This window comes from Hylaeus volcanicus, chromosome 6, assembly GCF_026283585.1.
Source record: "Hylaeus volcanicus isolate JK05 chromosome 6, UHH_iyHylVolc1.0_haploid, whole genome shotgun sequence".
NCBI lineage: Eukaryota > Metazoa > Arthropoda > Insecta > Hymenoptera > Colletidae > Hylaeus > Hylaeus volcanicus.
Window position 1 is genome coordinate 4,094,226 of NC_071981.1, and position 15,157 is coordinate 4,109,382.

At 43.5% G+C, this 15,157-nt stretch overlaps 2 protein-coding genes across 4 annotated transcripts in view; one reads left to right on the top strand and one right to left on the bottom strand.

Moving 5' to 3' along the window:
• Nucleotides 1-6: 6 nt before the first annotated feature.
• LOC128878628 (uncharacterized) overlaps nt 7-15,157 on the bottom strand; it is an 18,928-nt gene continuing 3,777 nt past the window's right edge. For all 3 annotated transcript variants that reach the window (XM_054126958.1, XM_054126957.1, XM_054126959.1), the window contains exons 3-5: nt 7,263-7,379; nt 5,796-6,298; nt 7-5,716 (exon numbers count right to left, since the gene is read on the bottom strand). In XM_054126958.1, the coding sequence (XP_053982933.1) occupies nt 5,191-5,716; nt 5,796-6,298; nt 7,263-7,379 (1,146 nt within the window). In that variant the 3' untranslated portion in view covers nt 7-5,190. The remainder of the gene's footprint in view (nt 5,717-5,795; nt 6,299-7,262; nt 7,380-15,157) is intronic.
• The window catches only part of LOC128878629 (transmembrane protein 230), an 8,796-nt gene continuing 6,333 nt past the window's right edge, over nt 12,695-15,157 (top strand). The window contains exon 1 of the mRNA XM_054126973.1: nt 12,695-12,719. The gene's annotated coding sequence lies outside the window, so the exon portion shown is untranslated. The remainder of the gene's footprint in view (nt 12,720-15,157) is intronic.

Below are 15,157 nucleotides of genomic sequence, written 5' to 3' on the forward strand. Positions count from 1 at the left end.
ACAGATAAGGTATAGCTTTCTTTCTCTTTTCAGCTGTGGTACGTTTTAGCTTCTGACTCCCCTATTTCATCGATAATATATCTATGCGTTTGATCAAGAAATTTGTGTCTCTCGTAACAGCCACTTCTCCTTGGATTGTACTCGCGAATTCCATTCGAGCTTGTACACGGCGTAAGAAAGTGTACGAAATAACGACGGAACCTGGCTCGGGTAAGTTTACAATTATCGTTACGACTATAGATGGCGGAACATAATTTGACAGGTTCGAGCGATTTATGAAAATTAAATTCACTTTTCGTTCTATTGGTACGCGATACGTGACGCAATTTGCGTGCACGTTTAAACTATCGATTGTTTTCTTTGGTCGGACTTGTCGCAGGTTAACGATGTACAATGGATTTAAAAGTACGAATTATGTAATAAAATTCATTGCACCGTGCCGTTTTGTACCATGAGACGGTCAAGGTAACCCTACTCGACGTTTTGTGTTTTACAAGGCACGATGCTTCACATTCAGGGGACAGTAATTTGTCGTACGTTACTTTATGCAGAGATGAGTAAAATTCTTTTCTAAAAAGTTTGGAATATTGAATGAAATGTAACCAACTTTCAATTGGTTATATGTTTTAAAAGGAAATACAATTTGAATCATAGTACGAACTTATATTTCACATTGAACGAATAAAAACTAACCTAAATTTGCAGTGCGATGAAGACGTTAGATAAATAAATAATGTAAATAATTTTAATTTACTATTTAAACGCAATCTTGCTCATCTCTGATTTTCGGACAGTTTGGATTCGACGTTCCTCTTTTCTCGAATATTTTGGAATCACGAGCAAATAAGTGAATTTCGAGGTTAGTTTGTACGAACTAATTGAAAGTTGATGTACGTTAATGTTCGCGGTGCACGTTGACAAGAATGTTGCTAATAAAAGAAAATGATCGTTTCCGAAAACGGTTAATAAACGGATGTAAAATCTGTCGAGATTTGTAAAATTAAAATTGACATAATTAATTGACGACTTATTTACGTCGATCGAAAACTTTGTGCTGAAAACCGGAAGGATCTCGATTAGAACGTTTCAAATGAATAGACTGTAACGTACTAACGTTAGTAAAATTTGTCCCTCGAAGATTTTCCGTGAGAAACAATTGACGGTGCTATTACGCGGTTATTCTTGCCACTATGCCTGCAATCGAAATTGAACAGTTTGAAGCAGATTTATTCGCTCCTGTAACGCGTTAGTGGCAAAACATCAATGGAATTCGGGGAGTTTCGGGGAGTTTCGGGTGTGTCCCATTAACGACAACCGATTTTCGCCTAGACCTAACAGGATTGGATCACGATCTGGACGAGCATTTCTCGAACGGGATCGGATTTCACGCGTCGAGTGTCGTGACGGACACCGGTGCCCGACGCTATACCTAAACTAATCTGGACTTTTAATTTAGCCGTTCATGCTTCAGGTGATATATATTCGTTTTATAAAGTCTCTATCGAAAGATAGATAATAAGATATACAATTCCAATAAGAAAGAAAACTTTTCACACGTTTTCCAACTTGTATTTCTTTGTTGTAATATTTTGTTATTCATTTTTCAGGTAACATTTTTACTCAATTTTTACTTAGTTTTAATTTTTGTGGACCAACGTTACGTATCAAACAACCGTTTACCAAAGAGGATCCGAACGCGAGGTTTGAAACGTACACAAAGGATTTAGGGAAAGCTTTGTATCTGCCCACACTATGGGGTGACTTTGAATGTAATGAAATGTCGAGACCTCTACCGCGTTCAGCACGAACGGAAAAGCATGAAAAACTATGTCGACACTCGACGCGTTAAAATTTCCAGAATATTACAAATTTCTTTGCCGTCCATTTTTATAAAACAAAGCGTTTTCAGCTCGGTTCTGGCCAAGAAACGCTCGTCCAGGCCTACCCCTTGCATGTTTCGTATTTACGATCAGAACGTACATGGAGTGGGGAAAATATCACAGCTGGCCCCCGGAAATGTTGAAAATCCAAAATAAAGAAGGGGCGTCGAGGGCCTTCGAGGAAACTTTACCGGTCGACCCGGCTACGACCTTTCAAACCTGGTTTTCTTTTTTTCTCTTCGCATCTACGAAACGTAGAAAAAACGCTACAAATAATATCTACGTCTATAGTTCCTAGAAACGGTTCTCTCGGTCATCGAGTTGGGTCGATCGGGTTTCCTTGTTTTGCGCGCGGTATATTCATATCGTACACATGTATTCTGTAACTAATAATAATATTAATCGTATGATCGTCTCTATTAATATTATTATCATTGGCTCGCACGCTGGACCGATCGTTGCGGCGGTTCGTCTAGTTTCGCGAGTAAAAACAAATTTTTCGTTGCCACCTTCGTGAATTTCGTTTCGCGACAACACTGTGCTTTCGGTAGGAATGTTCGATTTTTTAAAAATTTTACGCGTGTCATCAAGCCTTTTTTCCTCTGCTTATACCATCTTCTTTCATTTTCAACCGATCTATGCTCATTGGATTCATGTAGACTTTATTTTCTTTTTGACGATGAAAGCAAGTACTTAAAGCCCACAGTCAGTGTAAGAAGTATTCGTACAGCAACCAATTGAAAATAAAATTAATAAGAAACGAAATAAGTGGTTAACATTAAAAATAATAAACTGTAATTTACGCAAATTCTACGCAATTCTAGAATTTATTAACAAAATAAATATACGAAGTTTTATTTTGAATTGGTTCCTGTACGAATACTTATTACACTGACTACGTATACATTTCCGTTTTCGAGCATTTCTGAAAAATTATCATTTATTATTTAATCGAACATCCCTAGCGTCGTTTGGCGAATTCTATCCATGGGAACGCAGGTTTGTTTGTACCGATAAGGAATTGTTCGACTCCGATTAAGAAAAGCTGGAGTCCGAAATTTTCTACGTTCGTCGCTCTAATGTATTTTTTTTCTATTTGAATTTTTTTTTATTTTTTTTTTAGTGCGTTGAGAAAAATCGCGGGCAAATCTTCGGACGTGCGTCGCACCTTTCGTCAACGGTCAGCGTAATCGAAAATACCGTTCGTGTTTGAAATTTTCGAGCGTCGTAGCTATGTTTCCCGTAATTCAATATGCTTGAAATATTTAATTACGGTCGAGCGCACGGGCACAGCAATTTTACTTCTACTTATATTAAGGAAAGCGTGTCGAGGTCGCACGAGGCTTCGGAATTTTTGTTCGAAACGCTACTTTATACAGGGAAAATTACAATCACAGATCGATTCACCGAGCCAAGCTTCTGAGCGATCTCGCGACTATCGATCACGGTGTTCGCTCTTTGTTTCGTGAATAGGATTCGTCGTTCGTATACGAACGATTCGTAGTTCAAAGTCTATCTTATATTGGATTTTTGGTCGCTGAGAAGCTAATGTCGAGCAACCGATGACGTGCTCGTATCTTTCAAATACAACATTCTTTGTGCAACAAGAAACGGAATACGTCGGAACTTTGACTCGTTAATTACGTTCAATTTAATAAACAACGGTACTCGCTGACTCGCGTTTATAATTTAGTAAAAACGCGTACCATTCGTCGAGGATACAAGTGTATAGTATCGATCACAACGGTTAACCCGAAAGCGAGCGTTTTGTTGAAAAGATGAGCAAAATTTCTATCTGGAACTCGTCTTTTGTTAGTGGTCGAACGAGACTTTAGAATTTCAATTATAGAATATAACTATTCGATCGAATAATATAGGTTCCATTGTTATTCGAATAAAATTTTGCTCATCTCTGCTTTCATTTTTACGTTATCACGCGACGCACGGTCTCTGAACAATTGATCGATTCCGGGTTAACTCTTCAACTATGCAACAAAGATATACGATCGTGATAAATATAGTAACCCCCGCTTATACGTCGTCAATGTTTACCCGTTTGGAAGCGACTACATTCATTAGTGAGTAGGTCTGGGATAGTTTTCACTAAAGTCTTTAGTAAAATGTAGACATTTTTTTAACGATGACCAGTGAAAGTACACTTTCACTAGCGAAGAGATAACATTGTAGTTCATTCGCTATTAACCCTTTACACTCCTAAGGCCACCTTACTGCCCAGGCACTTTAAGGCGTTCTACAACTTCGATACAGACAACTTCATACAGTCAGTCCATAAATACTCCAACTCTCTGGGTTTATCAAAGATAAACTTTCTCTGTGACGTGAATCGCATAAGGTTTGTTAAATGTGAAACAGTCTCTAACCAACACAAAATCGTTTAAGATTTTTGTACTACGCCTTGTGTTTGTGTATGATTATGTTTGGTTAATAAAAATGTAAAATTCTAGGAAGAAGATCGGATAGTTTAACAAACTGCAAAGAGTTTTTCGTGGCCATTCCATAACTGAGAAATCTAAGACTGACAATGAGTGCAAATGGTTAATAGTCTACGTTCACTGGCCACTCGCTTTCGTCGGAATAAACATGTACTTAGAAGCGGGGGTTACCGTAAAACGCTAAACATTTGAAACGATGAACCCACCGAATACAACAGGAAGATACCTGACACGGTATGGATAGACTTTGAAACCATCTAACCTTGGCAACCCAAAAGGATACGTCTAATTGATTCCTGAGACCTTCGCAACATTCTCCAAACAGTCTGATATGAGGAACCGTACGCAGAATCGTGCCATCTTCGTACGCGAATCGAAGCCTCGCACGAACGCGGTGCCGTAATGTCGTTAAGTTTCTTAAAATAATTTCTTTTCTCTTTTCTTCCGTCGCGGGTGTCGCTCGAGGTCGCGCCCTGACGAAACGACGCCTCCGTAGGACATGTCATCGATCAAACGCGAAAAATTACGCCAATCGCGACCGATTGCTCTCGGTTGTTACGTTCAATTCGATTCGCTTATAAAAAGCTACCAGTATTAATTCTAAAACGAGGACTTTGAATCAATTTTTGTTCGCGGATATAAAATGATACTCGACACATTGGTTTGCGATTCGATCATCGGAATCGCTGGTACAGCTCCTACCAGTTCGATCGATGAATTTCTTCGCGAGGTACGAGTCATTCGAGCCATCGTCGTCGGGAATGATCCGTCCAGCTGTGGAAAGACGAGCGCACCCTCGAGCGAGCAACGTGACGTAAATCGTGGACCTTCTATCGAATAATCGAATGTATAGTTAATTATTCCGCGTCCGTTCCTCCGTCGTCTTGGTCGCCACCACCGTCGTCCGGTGTTTCTTCGGCGTCTCCCGAGGGTTTCACGTCGCCGTTTGTTTCATCCGCGTCTTCTTCGGCAGGTAACTCGGTAACTTCTATTCTCTCCTCCGATTCCTCTCTGTCGATCTCGACGGTTTCGTCATCAGGCTCCTGGACCACCATTTCGAGCTGCTCCTTCTCGCTCGAACAATCCTGCGTTTCTTCTTCGTTCTCCGCGGCCTCTTCGTCGATAACGATTTCCTCGTTTCTAAAAGCGTCCACCACCTTCTGTCCAATCGTCAGGTGCCTGACAACGTTCTCCAAACTATCCCTCGCGTTGTCCGCGTCAGTGTCCGCGTCCTGCCACGCCAGCGGCACGAACGACATCCGAACTGTTTGGTAGAGGTTCCTGAAGCCCAATTTCTTGTACAGACTCTGGCTGGCGTCGTTCTCTGGACGTATCACAACGAAAGGCTGGTAGCCCCTTTCGGCCACACGTTTCGTCAGGTACCTACGATTACGCTATCGTCAGCATTGTCCGATTTCGATTGCTTATTCTACTTTTAAGAGATAAGGAAACGCGTTTCTACCTTGCTAGTTTCGTTCCGTAGCCCTTCCTCCGATACTCCGGCTTGGTCTGCATGGAAAACATCGCTCCGTAGTAAGACTGCACCATCCAGGCCGCCAACTTGCCCTTGTAGAAGACCCCCGCCGCTGGCAGTAGCCTGATCAACCGTAGGAAGAGCTCGTGGCACTCCATATCGTTCGCGGGGTACAGTTCGTGTATCCCTTCGGCGTGTTCGGCCTTCAGCGACAGGACCTGAACGTCAGGATCGGCGTTCTCGTCCTGTTCCTCGATGCAGTCCGCGTTCTCCGGATCCTCGCAGACGAAAACGTCACCTACCACCCTCTCGATGGTTCCCGTGTCCTCGTACAAACGCGTCAGCTCCTCGGCGATGTCGTAGTGAACGAAATTAATGTACAGAGGCTTGGACCAGTCGATGAGAATGTCCTCCTCCCTCAGCAACTTGAGCAGCTCTAGCCGGTCGTTGGGACAAAAGACGCCCACGCTCTCGTACAGCAAACCGTGGGGCTGAAAGACAGTCGAGCAACCAAGTTAGAGCAAAGATTGGTCTTCCCAATGTTGCTAGGGGCGAGGCAAGTTGTGAAAGGCTCGCAACCCGTGGCGTATGAATTATTTATCGAGAGACTTTGTCTGTTAACGTCTTCGGCTTACCGTGTCGACTTACGACAACACACGGTCTATGAATTTTCGAGGATTTCAATCTTTGATCTTCTGTCATTAGGTGTAGAAATTAATTGTGTGCCGTATCGTAAATGCATACAGCGACTGGAAACAAAGTGGTCGCGAACTAGTTTCATGTGCCAAAATACTACGTGTCATAATTCCAATACCTCGGACGGTAAATTCGCTGAGAAATATCAAGGTTCGCGTCGTCTAATTTACGAAACAGCAAATTCCTGAAAGGACACGAAAACCCGTCGAATCAACAAATTGCTGGCGCGGTAATTAACTAAAGAGCATGCGATCATCTGAGGGGTCGGCGGTGAGGGGCGGGGGGGGGAGGAGGAGGAGGTGCAGATTAGAGGAGTCACCAGCGAAGTCAGGAAATGGACTGGCAAGGCTGTGAAACAAAAGATTGGCAATGAGCCAACCGAGGATGTGGGCCAACTTTTCCGCGCCCCTTGCCGATACGATTCGAAGCAAGATGAATTTGCGGAACGCACGCGAGCGTACGTATTCTCTTCCACTTTACAATCTCTATTCACGAATTTGAAACTCTCGTCGAACCATTCAGGAACGCGACGTTGGCATTCCTCGTTTCTTTCCGACATGAAACTCGATGAAGTCGCTTTACAGAACCGCAGTAACATTTTCCCGAGAACGAAAAATTGCGTCGGATGTTTCCTTCTTTTTAAAGCACTCGAGAGAGACGGGTTTGGAACCTGGATGTAGCAAGTGTCCCGAATGCGAGCCGTTATCGATCGCGGTTCGGTCGTAATCTATTTCGAATGGAGACTTCTTTTATACTCACGGATAACGTCATGCCTGGAAAATGTAAACAAATCGCAGCTTCCGGCCAGTCGTTCGCCACGTAGAAATGGAAGTCCCATACTTTGTCCCGCGTGTAGGTCAACAAGGTTTGATGGAACTGCGAAACGAAAACGACGGTTGCGTTAGAAGCTTATATTATATTATATCCGCGATAACAATGCGGAGAGTTTGCGTTCCTTGCGCGAGTCTATGATCGAGTTACGTTCAACGCACGAGCAAGGAAAGGACAAGTAATCCTCTCGCGCGATGCATTTGCAAAGCATTAGGTCCACGAATCACACAGCTGAGAATCTTTTCATCTCGCGACAGAATTGGGAAGAGTACGAGGTCTTAGTAGTTAAAGGGACGGTTTCTTTCACGGAGTAGGCTGACTAAAGGCAGTATCTGAAATGAAAGGGTAGATATTTACGAGGAAGCGGCAGGATAAAGAGGAATCTTGCCGAGGGCGACGCTCTAGACGTCGGAGCTTAAAATAACTACCACGTGCTACCTCTGATATCCTCGTATACAGAGGATATCCTCGTCTTCTTCTTGTTCACGAGAAGTCTCTAGATATTTGCGACGGGAAACGGAGACCGTCTCTGTGTACCGAAATATTTTGCGTCACAGGAGAATCAGACAGAAAAGTCAGACCGATTGCTGCACCCTAGGACTGAATAATACCGACCATCTGCAGCAAAATTCGGGTCTCCAGACACATGGAGACTGTCAGAATTTGGACATTTCGGAGACAATGCTCTCAGGTTTCTGGAGTAATCGAGGTTTATAGACACTCAGGATGGGGCAGGATTTTACTATTCGGTTTTACAACTCCTTTGCAAAAAAGGTCGCCACTGCATGACCCAATCCAACACAATTGAACAGACTTCGTTCACGCAAAGGTTACATCAATTCAAACTGACGTCAAGAGAAGAGTTAACTCTTAAATACTAGTCATTGTCAATTGTAACTAGATAGTCAAGCTTTCTAAATTCTCCATCCTCTATCCGCCTCGTAGTAATCGTTATTTCAAAAATAGATTACGTATACATCGATACTAGTGGAATATAGAATCTAATCTAACGCCATCTTATTTTCTTTTAGACTTGAAACTTTAACGGTCGCAAATGGACTCAAGAGAAGAGAGAACTCCCAAATGCTAGTTATACAGTAAAATGGAAGCTGGAAACTTGCGCAGCTCGGCGAGAAAGATCGTCTAAAAGCTCGAGAGAAATCGGCATCAATCGCTGAACAAACACGCTGAATGTAATTTACGTGGCGAACTATATGAGCTCTAACTCGGTAACAACCTGCTGGTTGAAAGTAAGTAAATAATCGACAGTGGAAGCTATTGCGGAACGCGTGGCCTGTCCTAGATTTGATGTAACAGTTGCACCAGTCAGAGTGGTGTATCGCGCACTGGGTACTCGGCAAACGCTCTAGCGATTTCACGCCTTCGATTCGGAGCTCTAATACAGCATACGAGAAAGGCGCGTGTATTTTATTAGTCACGCATTGTCACTGCGGATGCCCGTTTTATTTGCGTTTTACTTTCGCCCAGGGAATTCGGTTTTGAACGTTTACAATTTTTCTTTTCTACAAGAAATAGGAATAATCAACGTTTGGAAATTGTTTTCGTCTTCGTACTCGGTTTCCCAAATGTTTCTAATGAAAGATCGGTCGCGAATCCTTTTGCCCGAAAGAGTATGAGAGAGAGAGAGAGAGAGAGAGAGAGAGAGCGTGCTTTCCATTTTTTGAAATATTCTCAAAAAGCAGAGGCATAGCGTAATAAAATGTTTCGCATGCGACATGTGATGTGTCACCGCCATGAATTTACATATCTGCGGTTTGATCTCGAAAAGCGGCAAGAACAACGATGCAAACGAGAAAGCTGCACGAATTGTCTCAATTTATTTGGCGTCTTTGACGCAGAAACGCGACTACGAAAGAGACCCTTTCACGTTCCGTTGCGTGTACCGTGTGCGCGCGAAATTAATTTCAGAGGGAAAATTAACCCTCTATCACCCCCAGTGACTATAAACTCGTATACCCGTTGTCTGAATTTGTTAAGTCTAAATTCTATCATCGCTGTGTATCCATTATGGTTAAATGTCGATTAATATTCCGCTGTTAGTGATTGTCGGTGACCCCATCGTACAATTTTGTTCAGAAGTCAGGTATACGTAATTTCGGTTACAGAGGATTACATCGTGATATCGAGCGGAATGCCGAAACTTCGGGACGTTCAAGGTGCCCTCTCGCGTTCTATTCCAGACGCTGTCGAATTGATTCTAAAGAGAAAGTTCAATTAATATTAAGTTCCCGTCGGACTCGTTTACCGAGTCTCGGCGGAACGACGTTCGCTAAATGCTTCTCGTCGATTTTTCGAAAGTGAAACGAACGAAATGTACGCACGGGTGTCGCGAGCAATGCAACGAGTCGTATTCGATTGAAAAAGGCGTCCTTAAGAAGTAGGTACCGAATAAACGTCAGGATGCTTAGTGTTGATACGATTCATTTCTAAAAGAGAAACGTGTGAAACACAAACAGGAAAAAGTCGGGTCGCGATAGGGTTAACGTGGGTTTAACCGTGCGGCTGGTTCGATGGGGAACACACCGAAGCGCGAATTGTATATACTTATCTCGAAAGCTGACGCTTGGTAACATTCCTGGCAATTGTGACGCATCGTTTGGCATACGCGACAAACAATAGCTCGCGATGCAAGGACGACGAAGGAGTGGGAAAAAATGAAGGTGTCGGAACTCCTACGTGTCTTTTGTTCCCTCGACGCGGCGGAAGAAAAGGCAGAAGGAAAGATACACAATCTCAAAAGTGTTCCGTCGAAGCTCCCCGAATCATTATCGAGCTTCTTTCAGTCGGTGCTCGTTAAGCATCCACGCGGCGACTGGTAGGCGTGCATGAAGCATCGATTCAAATGCGGATTCGAAAAAGCGACACGGCATCACGCGTGCATGCCCGGACACGACCTTGACCCTGCCTCCTCGCCGGATACATCAGCTTTATTCCGGGATAAATGGTGCAGGCTTTATGCGCAATCATTTCGTGCTGGCCAGGCATTATGGCTCGCTTGCACAGGCACCAGTGGGCATCGTTAAGTCTTCCGAATCGCGCAACCATGCGATACAAAGTGGAACAAAAGGTGGGGGAGGGGCTCATGATGCCTCCTAGCGAGTTTGGTTCTTTGTAGCACGAACGCGTCGACAACTGGAGGATTTGTAACTTGCTGATCTCGCCAACTATTAAATGACGCCGTGCTGGCTCTAAATAGGCGACGGAAGGATCGCCAAGCGTTCCGTTTAAATGTGTTATTATTGGCAGATTCGGCATAACTCTCGCGCGACAATGTCATTCCAAATAATAGTTTACATTTGCCATGGTCTTACCACTTTCATTTTGGTACCTATTGGTGTATAGATTCACTCAAAATGTATTATTCTCAAGGACGTATTTTACGAGATTTCATTGGCGTTTGGTTTGGGTACTTGGTTGGGGTACTTTTATTATTGTAATATTATTATAATATTGTAATTAAGAGTGATGTTGCGATCCTTGATGGACATCTGTCGTCACGTTAGCGGATCCGATTGTTCACGAAGGAAAGCGTGCTCGATCGATAACGATTGCGACATCGAGTTTCAGTTGAACGCGTTGTCGCATGGAACGAAATTCCTTGCGGGTATCGCGAGCCAAGATTACGAGGTCTGCATCGTGCGGCGATCAGGGGAACGCGACCCTGGCCTTGACTCAGGTACACCTTGCACATCGGTACCGGAATCAAGGTGGCGTGGCCGACAGTCGTAACACCGGCTGTCCCACCAGTCGTCGACGAGTAGGAAACAAAGCTCTTTTAGATCAATAACTCGCTGGCTCGAGAGTGAAAGGCGAGCGGGAGAGAGATAAATGGATTCCAGCAGAGCATCCGACTGAAATCAGTTTCGCGTCACTTTTCATTTGGCCTCCGGAACGCATCGTACCACCTCTATCATTGGCGACTTTTCGAGAAAAGTATGACGTCTAGGAAACAGCGGGAAAGGGCGCCAGCGTGACCTACATTCTTAACACTAAACCTACCGACATTTTATTGGCATAGGCTCCTGGTTCATCAGGAGTTGACGAGGGTCCTACAAACTCGAGAGGACTGAGGGTACAGAGGATTACGCTCGCTTCGCCTAAATCTCCCCAAGGTCGCCCTTCTTTTCGAATAGTCACATTCCATAGTCGCAGGGTCCACTACTTTCTTTCTTCTATCCTTTTTAGACATCAAACTCCAATTAAGGGCTTTATGTAACAATAAATGGCGATGTATTACGCACTCAATCGGATCGTTTTTATCGAATAGAGGCCGCGTGGTCGTTGGCGTTAAACGAATGGTGCCGGAGTGGCCAGCGCGATATATTACAACTTTCTTTCGTATAAACATGCTCGCTGACCGATGATCGCACTCCGCTGCGTTAATAACACTTGCGTTAACAGGTGTCTGTCACGTATGTCGGAGGGCCTGTCGTGATGCGGGTCGTGTGAAAACTCGGGAATTTCATTCGACGAAGTTTAGTCCTCTGTGCGCGGGTGGCTCCGCTGGGAAGTGTCAATGTAATCAGTGACGGGGCTGAGGCGATATACGATAAAATATAATGGTTTACTACCGTGGTAGTCGTCTCTGGGCGGAGATAGCGCGCTACAAGTGCCGTATTAGAGATCGCAACCAACACAAATAACTCTGTAGAGACACGCGACATTGCGGCACTGTAGAAATTACTAAATTGGAGCTGTGGAATACGCGATGCAGCAACAAACAATTTACTATGACAAAAATGTTGTGTGTTAAAGCTACTGAATTCAAACTCCAATTTAAGGCTTTATGTTACAACGAACGACCAAGTATTACACATCGATGAATTCGTCTTAACATCAGCTTTCATAAGATGCATTGATGATCAAAAATTGGCATACATTAACGATAAAATATTTTCGTTATTCACTGTACGTTCACACGTCGTGATTGGAGATTCCTGTATTTTTAGTGCTTCTCCAAGCCAATGCGACATTTGTATGGCAAACCAATGAATCAGGTCAACCGACGAATGAAAAGTGTCATAATACGGCGTTGGGATTGGATGTGAAAGAAATAGCGTTCAACTGAAATGGTACTATTTTAAGAAATCCACGATACCTACTTTTTCACTATTTATTTATTTACCGCGGTAATTCATTTTCATTGCAGCTCCTATTCTTCTTAGAATCTAGTGTTTATATTGTTCTCCAAAAGTGTCCACAATGTTTCCAGGATATTCAAGTCGAATGACTATACTGGCCGAAGAATGACGTAGTTGTTGGGAGACGATCCGTTGAGCGTAATGTAAACCTGACCATCCAAAATGCTTAAGTAGGTACTTGGTGCCAATAACGAAGCCATTCGAGGGAACGATACGACCACCGGTATGTGTACTAAAATATGATCTGGGCCGCCACTATATTTAGCAGAGAATTTCAACTGTAGGTGTTCATATTATTTTGTCTCCCTGCATATACATACATACATCGTATGCAGCTGAAAGGTTAACGCTTAGAGACACTCTAAATCGAGAGGTGTCTTATCATTTTGTCGCATAGCGTAAATGCAGCAACGTGTACACGAAAGAACCTCGATTATTCAGCGAAACATTAGAAACGTTAGTTACACGCTGGAAACCTCCTCCTATCGCTGTTAAAATGAACACACGGCGCGGAACGACGGTGAAAGCGATAAAAAAATATCTGCCGTTACACGCATCGTTGCACGCGACGATCGTGACGTAACGAACTCGACGGGCACGCTTCAGCATCGCGTAATCGGTGCACACCTGATCCGTCTGATATCGCCAAAGGAGCGTTATCGACATGCAGCTCGCCCGGAAACATGCGCGCCTAGCCATCTGTGCTTGGGTTTTATAAAAAGGAATCGCAGCTCGACGACGCCCCGCGTGCAAATATCGCCGGCGAGAAGGCCACCGCGCAAAACCGACGCGTTCCAGTTGCGACCTTGACACTAACCTAGCGCAACGGTCGACACTTAGACCCGGGTTACGGCGGAAGTGCCGAGCGAGGATCGTTTCCTCCGTCGCCAGGTAATCCTATCCCGTCGATGCAGCGAATAGTCCCTAGGGAGCCCTGGGATATCCTCGCGAGAGATTCGAACAGATTCAATGAAATTGTCTACGTCTGCTTCGCTTATCGATTAACCACTATTTTCACGAGTCTGAACACGTGATGAAAATTTTAGACCATTCTAATTACCGACCACATACCCCTAATTCTTGGAACATGTATCCCTTAACCTAGCAGAGATCCTTTTCCCTGCAATGCGTATCCTCGAGACCTCGAGCGCCCGGAGGCGATGATTTAATGGCAGCATGAGCGAGCAATGCGAGCAGGTGTCGGCTTTTGTTCGCATTAAATTCCTCCTTGGTCGTCTTGTCCCGTCACGATGGATTTCCAAGGACCTTAACCTTACGATATTAATCGTGGCGTGCATCTTCCGCACGTAGATTTACGTGTCGCCAGTACCGAGACACGCAGAGACGTTTCTCGAGACGGCATTCTTACCCGTCGTCCAAGGTCTAGTCAGAATATGATTTAGATACGCGTTTTTGAAGAACGACTACTGGACTAACCGAATCTCACTGCAGCATATTAATCTACGTATCTTCTGGTCACACTATAATGAGTTACGCGTTCGAGGTTCCACTCGGTGCGAACAAACGCTACTCAGCCCTCAAAGTTTCGTTGCGATGACACCAATCGAGATAGGTAGACTATTTTTAGGCAAAGCAAGAAGTTCAAACACGATTGTAGTTTTTTTTCGAACGTGAGCGTTCTCGATATCGATCGTCGGAATTATTATTAGCGGAAAGAACGGCCTTGCGGTGGGATGAGGATCATTGGCAAACGCCGGCGAAACTAATTTCAGCATGTAAAGGGATGAATTAAGGTCCATTCAGACTATACGGCAGGAACCGTCACGTTCCGGCACCGACACGACAAATTAATGCATATGTTCAGCTACTGAAAAAAAGTGAACAATATTTTCTTTTGGTAAATATTTTTTTTTTAATGTACAGACAATTATTGTACAATATTTCGCAGGTACTTAGCTATTGGTGACTCATTCAAAACAATAGCTACCAGTTATCGACTCGGACATTCGTTATCGACTTGGTTTGCGTATTAGGTAGCTCAGTGTCTTTGGGAACATTTAATTAATATTTTTCAAGAGCCTTGCCCAATTTAGAATTGGCAAATAGGCCTCCATCGTTATTCCTACCATATCCTCCTATGTCTACTGCAATGACTTTATAATGTGCATCCACTAATTCCTCGGCAATTTTTTTTTCATTTATCTAGTGTAGGATTTGGCATTGTAAATGTACTTGATAACTGGTAACTATTGTTGTAAATGAATCACCAGTAGTTAAGAACCTCCGAAATATTGCACAATGATCGTATGCATATTTAAAAAAAATATTGTTGGCTTTTTTTCAATGGCGGTTTGTAAAGAAACATGGACTACTCTGCGAGATTCTTTTAGAAGAGTATTGAAAAAAAAAACGAGAAACAAGAAGCGGACATCTTAACTTGTGCTCTAAGGCAATAATTTTTTTTTTAACGTGACATCGATCATTTTTTTTTTTTTTGAAAATGGTCATTTGATCGTGGTAGCTTTAGTGATAAACGTGCGGTGATTTTGAGAAAGTATGGACAAAGTGAATTCCACGTGAAAGGAAACTCCGCTGTACATTGAATTATCCTCTCTGACTGTTGCTTCGGCGTCGAAGTATTCGATTAACTGAAATTTTAGGATCTGGAGGACTTTGGAATTCGGAATATTGGATTTCCGA